The sequence below is a fragment of the Lissotriton vulgaris genome, chromosome 4_1 (assembly GCF_964263255.1).
Source record: "Lissotriton vulgaris chromosome 4_1, aLisVul1.2, whole genome shotgun sequence".
Classification (NCBI taxonomy): Eukaryota; Metazoa; Chordata; class Amphibia; order Caudata; family Salamandridae; genus Lissotriton; species Lissotriton vulgaris.
The window spans coordinates 987,738,482-987,751,007 of NC_141691.1; the positions used below are offsets into that span (position 1 = coordinate 987,738,482).

At 42.7% G+C, this 12,526-nt stretch overlaps 1 protein-coding gene across 1 annotated transcript in view; it reads left to right on the forward strand.

Annotated features, from left to right (window-relative positions):
• Positions 1 to 230: 230 nt before the first annotated feature.
• Positions 231 to 12,526, forward strand: part of ANKH (ANKH inorganic pyrophosphate transport regulator) — a 508,089-nt gene continuing 495,793 nt past the window's right edge. The window contains exon 1 of the mRNA XM_086965246.1: positions 231 to 951. Within this exon, the coding sequence (XP_086821372.1) occupies positions 856 to 951 (96 nt within the window). The 5' untranslated portion in view covers positions 231 to 855. The remainder of the gene's footprint in view (positions 952 to 12,526) is intronic.

Below are 12,526 nucleotides of genomic sequence, written 5' to 3' on the forward strand. Positions count from 1 at the left end.
AGCGCTGTGAGGGCCGCGCTCTGTGGCATAATAATGGGTCAATCATGTGGCATACTGATCAGCATATCCTATGGCACATCTCAACTTATTCTCACTCAATAAAAAATAACCGTAAGAGTGTGCATGGGGGGTGAGTATTCCTGTCCGAGATTGTTTGCATTGAAGTCTCCTAGTCATTGAACTCGGAGTGAGATTAGCAATGACAGGCTGCAATCCCCGGAAGAGGCGTTAGAGGGAGCAGTGTCATCTTCCTCGCGGCTGCAACCTTCTCCTTGCCTCTGTGCAATATAGTCGCTGTATGTTTGTGTGCGACCCCACGTGTCAGCAACGGCAGGGCTCACATTCGGTGGTTGGCTGTGGGTGGGGGCTGGTGTCTCACCGCAGCCGTCTGTCTGCAGCGCCAAGCAGCATCTCTTCCTCCTCCTCATCCTCTTCCATTGCGCGGCGCACATCCTGCCCGCAAAGGCACTGAAAACAGCGGCGATCCTCAATTATTTCTACCCCATCCCCGGCCGCTGCCTTCCTCCGCCGCCCTCCCTGTGTCAGCCATGTGTTGTTGCCGGTGATTTCACCTTACCAGCGCTCCCCAACCCCCTTCTCCCGGGCTCACAATGGAAAAGCTGTCAGCAGAAATTTCTGGCGTCACCGCTGCCCCGTGCCCCTCCTGCGGGTCACTGCTGTGTGGGAGGGCAGCGGGGCCGGGCCGGAGCTCTGGGCTTCCCCGCTAAAGGAGGGCAGGCGCCGGTGAGCACCGTTATTCCCGCCTGGCCGAGGCGCAGCGCACCCACCGGCCTCTTCTTCCTCCTCGCTGTGCGCCAGTGCCGGGAGACCCAGAGGAGAAGCCTGTCGTGAACGATGGTGCAGTTCACAGCCCTCACGCCCTACTGGCCCCTCATCCGCTTCCTGGTGCCGCTGGGTATCACCAATATCGCCATCGACTTTGGGGAGCAGGTAATGTACAGCGGACCCTTCTGTTCTGTCAACCCCTTCCTTTGGCTGTTATCAACCCGTTACAATGTCGGGGGGGGGGGGGCATCTGCCATTTACCTGAAGGGTAGCAGAGGAGAGACTGCTGCTTATGCTGATTTGGGCATGAGTTTTATCACATCTCTTCCACCCTGCCAATCATCCACCCATTCATCTATCAGTTTGCTTATTTACATCCCTACATTCCATGGAATGCACGTACTCCCTCCGATAATGTTGCTTTCTTATATCATATGGCACTACACTTCAAAACAGGAACTTTTCTAAATATAGTGCTTTATTAAAAGTATTGTCATTATAATAAATCATTCATCCACGTGCATGGTCAAGCCATTGTGGTGTAAATAGTGCAGTGCGCCTGCCCGAACAAAAGCCGGCCCATGCTTGGATTTGGGATTGCTGAAGGATGGGGTTGGCATTTAGTCGAATGCCTGGTATCGCACGGTCATGCTTCAAATTATATGTTTGGGGGCATACGAGTGAAAGTGATGGAGTTTGGGGGCGTATATATCATGGCTTTCATTTTAGCAAGAGTTGCCAATCTGATGGCAAGAAAAAAGCATTATTTTTTGGCATACACACCTAGAAGCTGCTCGAGAATCTGTGCAAGGGGCCGGGCAACCCTGGTTGTCATAACCTGGCTACACCCCCTGTCATTAAGGCTGGTCTGACACTGACACTTGCGCTTCGGTGCGATAGACATTAGTAGTTCACCCAGAACCACCAACTTCCCCCGGCTCGGCAGCCAATCCCATGGCCCGTTTAATAACCACGTGTCTTATACCGGCATTAGCAGCCCCCTTTAAGGGCCGGTGTTTGATTATTTTAGACTTGGCAGGCAGTTGACCGGTGCTGTCTTTGCTGCCTGCTAGAGTTCCATCGTTAAAAGTCTCGTAGCAGGTGGGGGTCATCTTCATAATTTATTCTTAAACAAATCAATAATGCAGACCTCTTGGAAGTGGGCGTCATTTCAGTTGAATACATTTGCATCGTCTTGCCTAGCTTGCCATGGTGTTTTAATAACACGGGAAATGTGCGTGCCATGCATGGGGAAATGTTGATAACAGTTCGTGATTTGTGTGTCCCCTTCCCTTGTCTCTTGCGCCGTATCCAGTGCTGCTCCAAGCTCATACAGTGACAGGGACTGCTGGACGGAGGCCGCGGCGGCTTACGTGGGCTTGTCTTGGCAGTGGAACACCCCTGCGGCGCTACCCTCCCCCACGGAGGCGCGGATCTCACAGATAACAAAGGCAGCAGGCCAGAGGTCACACTTAAAGCGCCTTCCGGCGTGTCTCTTTTGCCACACAGAATGATAGTCCTGTCAGAAAAAAGGCGGGAACTATGAGCACAGCATTCTTTTTCAAGGCATTACGTGTTATTTGCATGGGAAAGCTCAATGGAGTATGTTAATTGCAGTGGTAAATGTTGTCCCTGACTGCTTTTGAAGTGGAATGCTTACTCATGTATCCAATGAATGGTACCACTGCGGTGCTCCCTTATACTATTAGTAGTACCACTACATCCCCACTATTACCACCGGCACCGGCATCCCAACAGCCCCCCACTAGTACCACCATCATCACTGGCATGGTGACTTCCACCACTGCAACTACTCCAATCACAGTCATCACTTTCATTGACACTAGCAGCGCCATCATGACAACCACTGCCAACACTACCCTCTACAACCATTACTATTAATAGCACTACATCACTACAGCTCCTCTACTACCACCATAGTCAGCACTCTTACCACCGGCACCACCATCACTGCAGCCATTGATCTACTACCATCACCTTTACAATCACTTCCCCCGTACCTATTTCACCACCATAACTACTGCATCACCATTACCACTACAACCACACTACTACCTTTACTGCTGCTGCTACCAGCATCCCTACTAACTGTAACTACTACCCACAGCACTACCATCACGATAACTTTTATTGTTAATTACAAATTCAGCACTGCTACCACCCAATACACCCCCCCTGACTATCACTACTACCTCTATTAATATTCATACCTCTACTACTGACTCCACACCTAGAAGTGATAACAATTATAATAAAAGTATCAAATGCATATTAATAACTATCACAATAATTTACTTTTATAAAGCACCTGCTCTGCGGTTTCGGGGCGCTGTACATTAAATACCCCGCACTACCATCAGTGCTTTAATGCAGATGTTCACGCCGCAACCTAGCAATTTGAAAAGTACACTACTGCCTCAAAATAAAGCACATGGTTTATGTATCATTTTGCCTCACGACCGTGACAACAGGCAGGCTGGCACCACCGCCGCCGCTCATTCCTTGCACGGCCTGCCTCCGCCTCGCTGTAATGATAAACTGCTGAATGATGGGGCGAGAGGTTGCCGACTGCCTGCTGCTCCCTGGCTTCCGTTCCCACAGTTGCCTCTTTGTTGCCAGCTCCCGAATGCGCAGTTTCCGTGTCTCATTCTCCTTGCAGTGTCAAGCAACGCCAGCCCCTCCATATTGCAAGAAACAGTTCCTAGTGTGATTTTGGGACTATAACAGTGCGCCACTGAGGCGGAGTTGAGGCATTTGTGAGCACAGGTCTTGCCCTTGTTCTTAATTATTAATTTCCATTCTGTGATACAAAAATTCCCCAAATCAGTCATGAGAATATAGCTTTCATTTCAGCACCTGGCTCGAGCAACCATGACGGGATGCTGATAGCATCCAGATCAAAATCAAAAAAAGGAATTAAAAAAACACCATGGTTACCACAAGCAAAGTAAACAACAGTGACACGGATCCCATTGTCACCGGGTGTGGGGTGATTTCTGCTGTATAATGACAGAGCAACGAGGGCAAAAAAAGGGCACTGTAGAGAATGGTACTGTAGGTCAGATGCGCTGTCAGAGAATGCTCTATCAAGTTCACCAGGTCAGGGGACCTTTTGTCCAGTCCTACGGTGGCCTGCTGTGCCCAATCCCTTTGTTTTTTCTAGGGCTCATATTTGCATGATTCCCGTGAATAAGAACATGCATAGTCACGAGGGTGTCTTATTATACATTCAATGCTGTTTGAATGGTAGAAGTTATATGTGAGTTTATCAGCCCAATCTGGCAGCGTCTTTGTAGTTTTTCGTAACTGTGAGTAAAAATAACATGTTCAGTGCATGTGAGTACTTTGCATAAGCGGTACCCTGAAAAGTGTACATGCCCTGTCAGTTGGGTGTTTACAAAACAGTGCCTGCGGGCCGATTACATTATCGGCTCTGCAGGGACACAGATGTAGGCCCCTGCATCTCATGAGGTGTGGGGGTGGGGCAAACACTTACAGAAGTACCCAATTCAGCTTAAGGCTTATTAACATGTGAGCCAACGGAGTCTCAGGCCCCCCATCCTCTTATTATGAGGGTTCGCGTGTGTGGGTGGGGGGGTCATCATTTTTACTAATCTGTTGCTATGGCTCATAGTTAGACGAAAACCAGCACACTCATCAATGTACTGCAACTTTATAAACAGTTAATCAAAATTGTTGTAGTGAGTGGGTACCACTCTCTACACATGGGTGTAGGATAGCACTTGTATTTACGTAAATATTGATTTGTGTCGAATGGATTTAAATTGTTGATTCGAAATAATACTGATATGCAAGAAATATGCACATTTTTTATATAAAGATTGGATTTTGATTATTTAATTTGTTAAGTGCCAATGTAAATTCACGATTGGAAAATATTGCTAAAATGTACAACATCCAAGATAGTTACTTGCGTTATTTGTATTTTTTATTTTAGTACACTTTACCTCTGACAAAAGGCCTCCCAGGCCGGAAATACTTTAGGGATGGGGGAGCACGGCATTGTAAAGCCATCTGTTAATTTTTGAATATCAGGAATGAAGTGGTTACACACCTGAACGTTTCTCACACTGTGGAAACGAAATACTAATAAAATAAATGACTCATAAAAATTATAAATTTTTGGTTATGAAGACAGATGGAATGAAACTATGATAATATTAATTAGAGTGGAGACTCCTCAGAGTACCTGGAGTAGTGCTTCAAGGGACACGTTTAGTTTTCAATGCATGCATATTCTGTGGCACATAACGCAGCACTTTGGGTGCCATGTACACATTCATTTTACAAAGACCCTTCTCTATCTCTGCTCTTGCATGCCAGTACCATTCTGCAGGGACTAGGATGATCTGACCAACCAGCGTCACAGGGCAGCAACATCAGTGACTATTCCTGATCTTCTTAAGGCCTTGTGAAATCCTCCAGAAATAGGCACGTAGCAGTATCGAAGGGCCCGGATATATCCCTCCAACTAACCACCTCTTGGAAATGGTGGGCTTCTCTGCTAAGGTGGCTGACACTCCCACTAGACTCTGAGAGGGAAACTGAAGTCTAGCTCTCTGTTCTGTAACTCACATTTTTGGGGATGCACACACACAATTTATTTGTCAGCTTCCTATAGCTCTCCCTCACAGTGGGAAGCTATCGACAGCCGGAAATAGTAATCCATAGTTCAAAAAAATGAAGAAGAGTTGAGCAATAGTATTTAACAGGAAGATACTTCAGAGCTAACTTCATATTGGAGATTTAGTGTCTATTGAGGAGAAATTGATCCCTAGATATTCCGATGAAGACGAAACAGGTAGCTTTTTAGTTTTTTCCTGATGGCTACAGTGTTGGAGCCATTCCGGATATTAGTGGTAGAGAGCTCCAGAATGGCAAGATGGCTCCAAAGAATAGTTGGCTCAAAGCTTGAAGTTTTGTATCTAGATTATGTTATGTTATAACAATTTTTATATCGCATTAATACCCTCAGGTGTCTAGGCGCTTACGGACCGCATACTGTAGAGGGAAACTAGTTTCTGAAAAGCCATATTTTGAGATTTTTCCTGAACTCAAGCAGAGAAGATATCTTCCTAGAAGCAAGCATCAGATAATTCCATAGCCTAAAGGTGCTATGTCTGAAGCTCATCCCCCCCAGTTCAACGCCCTGACTCTGGAGGTGGGCATCAGAAAGGCATTGGCCGAACGTAATAGTCTGCTGGGGGAGTACCAAATAAAAGAATGCCATAGAAATTGTGGGCCTTCTCTGTAAAGTGCCTTGTGTGCGATACTAAGTGACTTACATTTCAGGCGTTGGGCGACTGGAAGCCAGTGTAGCTCTCGTATCCCGTCCCTAATGGACTGATGTTTAGGAACATCTAGCACCAATTTGGCAGCAGCATCCTCTACCGAATGTAATCTTCTAAGTTGATTAGACTGTAGGTTTGTATATAAAGCATTACAGTAGTCCAACTTAGATAAAACCAAGGAGGTTAAAACAATCTTCCTTGTGTTTTTCGGATTTTACACACAGTTCTAATGGTCAAGAACGCGGAAGACACCTCCTTAGAAACCTGCGATTTAAAATTAAACTTCTCATCTATTGTGACCTCCACACTTTTTGCCTTTACTACCGGTGTAGGAAGGGGGCCCAATGTACTTAGCCACCAAACTGGTTACCAAAGGGAAGAAAGGTTTCCAAAAAGTGCCACCTCGGTTTTACTCGAGTTAAGCTTCAAGCAATGCCTGCTAGGTTTGTCTGAGACTAGGTAGCTCTCGCTTCTTACACTTTTTTTCACCCCCTGATATTATGAGTAGATTGGTGAGGTAGGAAGGATGGGGCATGCACGTTGTTTTTACGCCAGGCATCTATTTTTAATGTAATCTTAGCTTCTATTGGAAGCTAGTGAAGCTCTCGAAGTACAGGTGTTATGCGTTTGAATTTTCTAGTGTTGGGTAGGTAACATGCCACAGAGAGATGGACCACTTTTTTGAGGACCCTTGATGACTTCAGGACCTCCCATAGAATCACGCTTTCACAATCTAAGCATGATAGAATGAGTCTGTGCCCTGCAGTGTTTAAATGGGCTGGAGAAAGTAGTTTTTGATTTTTAAAGCTGAAGAATGCGGAAATGGCATCACTGTTTATATGTGGCACAAGGGATAGAGAATGGTCAAGTGCAGAAAACAAGGACATTACTGAGTTAGACATAGACTGACTATTTCTAAGTTGCACTCATCAGTTAAATTGAAGTGCAGGTTATTTCTGCGTCTATGTGAAAACAATATCACTTCAGTTTTGGAGGAGTTATTAGGCATCCAGGTTTGATTTTAACAGGTATTGGGCTGAGGATATGAATGACATGTCGGTGTTTTGATGTACATTTGTGTATCATTAGCATTCTGGCGGATAGATACATCTGATTTCTCAAGAATTAATCTTAGAGGTTCAAGGTATAGATTGCCAATGATAGGCGCTTAGGATGGAGTCTTAGGGATATCTGTCCAGCACTAAAATCTTGTTGGAGATGGGCTTTTTGATCTTTCATAATTTGTTAGATGTTTGGACAAGATATCAATGTTAAAATATCGGAAGACAGAAAAATCCGAAATTAAATATCTTGGCACACAAATAACTTGATGCACAAATATCATTGACATTAATATTGTTTTTTGAGGCAAGAAATATGGTTGTAAATATTATCTGTTTTAATATCGATTTCACTAATATAGTGTTTAGAACTATCGTTTTTGATCATTTTCATGTGTTTTAGTTGCAATATTAATTTTATTTGCAATTACTGTATACATACATTATATTAAGTATTTTTTTAATATAGCTTATAATTATAAGTGATTTCGATTTTTTAATGCATGTTTAATAGTAATTTATACTGTTGTAGTGGGTTGTTGGGTTTGTAGAGGGATAGGGTGGAAAGTTTATTAGGTAATTCATAATTAAGAATCACTTATTAAATATTATGTAATAATATGATTGATATTCATTATGTAATACTGCATTATTTTTCTTATATGTTATTTGTGGGCTGCTAGTTTGCAGGGGTATAGGGTGGGAAGTTAATTAAATAATAATTAATTAGCAACTAAGTACTAATTGTTTATTTCTTAATTGATTTTTACTTAGGTAAATTATGGAATACTTATTTATTTTACTTATATTGCCGTTTTGGACTGCTAGATTTGTAGGGTTGTAGGGTGGGAAGTTAATCTAATAATAGTTACCCATTTATTATTAATTGTTAATTAATTATGTAATTGACTTTTGGTTATGTAAATTATGTAATACCGATTTATTTTACTTATACGTTAGTTGTGGGATGATATGTTTGTAGAGGTATTTGATGGGAAGTAAATTAGGTCATAATAAATTAACTACTAAATATTATATGTAAAATATTTATTTTATTGAATTTTTAAGCTGTAAATTGTGGAATACTTATTTAATTTTATTTTAGTTACCAGATGCTAGGTTTGTAGGGGTCTAGGGTGGGAAGTTAAATAAGTAATAATGAATTACCAATTTCCCAATAATTGTTTTTATCATTTAATTTATTTTATACATGTAAGTTATGGAATAGTTATTTTTGTAGTTATATTTTATGTGTGGGCTGCTAAATTTGTAGGGTTACAAATGGTAAGTTAATTAAATATTAATTGAATAACAATTATTTATTAATTGATAGTTTTTTAATTGAATAGTAGTTATGTAAACTGATGAATTGTTTTTAATACATATATATTATGTTAATTCATATATTCTTTTTTATTAAGACTATATTTTTTCTACATTCACAGGGTTACTCATATATATGTTGTCTGAAGTGTCTTCCTTACACTACAGTAGGATAAGTAAAATTAACCTCTTCTCTGTTAACACTTTCCCTACTGTTGCACTGTTTGGAATAGGAATACTCAACCTTACCCCTCCGAAATCCAATGATATCCCTACTGTTGCCGTGTTTGGAGTGGAAATAGTACATTTAACCCCTCCAAAGATCAACACTTTCTCTTCTGTTGTGCTGTTTGGAGTGGGAATAGTAAATTTCATCCCTCTAAAGTCCAACGCTTTCCCTACTGTTGCATTGGCTGGGTTAGTAATAGTAAATCTACCTCCTTCGAAGTCCAACACTTTCCTTATTATTACAATGACTGGAGTAGAAATAGCAAATCTAACCCCTCCATAGTCCAACTCTTTACCTAATTTTGCATAAACTAGAGTGGCAATATTCTTAGATTCCAATTGTTTTCACAGTGTTGGTTAAATAGATTTGATAACATTGATTGTTTTATTATGTTATATTTTATTTTATCTTTACATTTTGAAATGTACTATAATGTTTATAGTATTTTTGTGTAAATGTGTTTTTTTTATTTTTCAATGTTTAATGTGTTATTTATTGTCTAAACAAAATTTATATATTTTCTCTTATTCTATGGTTTATGTTCTTTATGGTTTTATCATGTATATATATATATATATATATATATATATATATATATATATTCAATTAATAATTAATTAACTTACCATTTGTAACCCTACAAATTTAGCAGCCCACACATAAAATATAACTACAAAAATATATATATTCTTTAAACAAAATCTCAGGAACCACAGATTCACAACGTTTTATTGCATTTCCAACACGAACCTCGGAAACGCAATAAAAAGTTGTGAATCTTTGTTTCCTAAGCTCAACAGATTTTGTTGATAGAGAAAATATAGGGAGGCCGGGTCCATCTCCCATACTGTCACCGGCAGAAATTGCATGCTGCTATACCTGGACTTCATTGTGATGAAGTATATATTACCAACTGTTGGTCGCCAGAAGGTAGTTATAGTTAGGACCACATTTCCAAAGGAGAAGCATTTTTTGGCTTGCCTATAACTTTGGTGACTTTAGACGAATCTTCGTGAAATTTTCCCCAAAAATGCGCTGGTACTTCTATTTGCACATGGAAAGTTTCAAGGTAATTAGTCAAGCAAGGGCTGAGAAATGGGAGGGGGATGCAAAAAAAGTGTATTTCCCATGTTAATTCCTGTAGACTCTTTCGACACGCCTGCAGCCCAAACCGCTGGACAGAATTACACCAAATTTGGCAGAAAACTAGTGCTTTGTCCGCAGATTGTACATTTTGTTATTTGCTTTAAATCCCTTCAGTAGTTTGTGAGACATTAAAGGAAACCCAAATTTGTATACCTAAGATTGCAAAACTTTACAAATAATGACTAGCTCGAGCAGAGAACTCTGATTGGCTGCCAACCCTTCAACTTGGAACGGTTGGTGGCCATCTTGGGACTTGACTTCAAAAACAGGAAAAATACCCTGCCCCCCAATCCTTGGATGGATCTCAAAGGGACACCGGCAGGGGAAAAAGCATCTTTTTTTTCACAGCGATTTTTGTTAAATATTCGCAAGTATCTTTGTGAAAATAAAAAAAAATAAGCGTGCTCTCCCACACTTGTTTTTCAAGAAGCTCCCAGGTGGGACAGGTCCCGGGGGCATTCTATAATAAAAGTAGGAGGGTGCACCGGCTCACCTTCCTGAGGCTCTTTGACCTAGGGGACCACCACCTCCCAGGGCATTATTTTAAAATATAGGAGGACCGCCATCCCCCAGGGCCCACTCCTGCTATGTACCAGGGTGCCCACCCCCGGGGCACTGTTGTTTGCCTTTGCTTGGTGGCAGCTGATCGGTCACACCAAGCAAAAGCAAACACTCCGGTTCCAAGGGGTGTGAGCTGTCAAAATGCTCCCACTTGCTGGAAGCAGAGGTTTCATCTGTTTCCCTGCCTGCAAACATTTGGACAGGAAAATAGATGAAACTATTGCTCTCACATGCAGGGATCTGCATTTTCAGCAGCCCCCTGCCTGCAGGAGCAATGCCAGCTCCCGCAGTAGGTGGTGAGCTGGCTGGTTCCAGCGGGGCATTGAGGCTCCCCTGTAGTCCCCATGCTGCTTACTTGGTGCCCTAGCTGGGACCAGGGTACCCAGGAACACATGGCCAGACCCATGCAGATGGGTACCCCGGGATTAAATTGGCCCTGAGAAGGGGGCTGCGCAACCCTCATCTCACATTGTATTTTAGTTACGTCCCAGGGGATGGAGTCCACAGGGCTGGAATCGGTCCGGGAAAGGAAACCATGTGGCCCCTTCCTTGCCTCCATTACCTTTTGGCAGCATCCCAGGTGATGAGGTCCCCGAAATCACCCAGGGAGGGGGAGCAGCTACCCTCCCCAATTCAATTAAGGCCAGGCCCTGGGGGATGAATTCACTAGGGCTGAAATTGGTCTGAGGAGTGGGACTGCACAGCCTCCCTCCCCATTAAGTCATGACCGGGCCCGAGAGGTGGTGTCCCAGGGGCCCTTATGGCCCTGATGCTCATTTCACAAAAATTAAGCCTCAATAGTTAGCACGTACACATATAAACATAGCAGGTGCTCCTGTTGATGCTCCACCTCTGTAAAAGACATATGATCCTAACTCCTGGGCTTGGTAAAGGCAAAGCAAGTGTGTTTTCAGACTTTTTTTGGATAAAGGGGCAGGTGCAGTTGCGTTGTGGCCCAGTCACTGACACAGCTATGGACACAAGCACACAGACACCTAGATACCCACTTGGGCACTCATACACGCATTGACAGACCCATTCAGACACTGACTGATACACCCACTCACAGACCCACTCAGACACTCATACACCTACTCACAGACCCACTCATAGACCTACTCAGACACTCTCACATGCACTCATAGACCCACTCAGACACTCATGCACCCACTCACAGATGCCCTAAGACACTCTCACACAGACTCACAATCCCACTCAGGCACATATGCACACACTCTCACACCCACCCACTCAGACACTCTCACACCCACCCACCCACCCACTCGCAGACCCACTCATACTCTCTGACACCCACTCATAGACATACTCAGAGATTCATTTTCCAACTCACAGACTCACTCACCCACTCAGAGACTCACCCAGCCACCACAGACCGACTCAGACACTCATGCACTCACTCTCAGGCTGACTCACACACCACTTATGCACCCACTCAGACACCCTCGCAGACACCTGCATACCCACTCATAGAGCTACTCAGATACTCACAAACCCAATCACACACCCAGTGATACATTTATGCAGCCACACCCGGGCCCACTCAAACACTCACACACCCATTGAGACACTCACTCATACACCAAGTCTCAAAGGTTACAGGCTATAGTTAGGAAATAAAATGTAAAAACATTGGAAATTCACTTAAAAAAACAAAGGTTACAGGGATTTATAGTTAGGAAATAAAATGTAAAAACTGTAGAAATTCACTGAAAAAACCAAAGGTTACAGGGATGTTATAGTTAAGAAGCAGAATTAAAAAACCTTAGAAATTCACAGAAAAAAAAGGATACAGGGATGTTATAGTTAGGGTCAGATGTTTCTTGCACAAACTTAGAGATTCAGCAGTTATAGTTACTTAAGCTAAATATAACATACGCCTCCGCAATGCACTGCTTATGACATCACATATTACAACACTCATGACATGGTCACTGACATCACTGATGGTGTATCAAATGACATCACTGGGGAGTGTAAGTATTTTCTAAGAGTTTATGATTGTTAAACATATATACTAAGCCGCTACAAAAGTAAATTTATTATACTAGCTGCACAACTAATGAGTA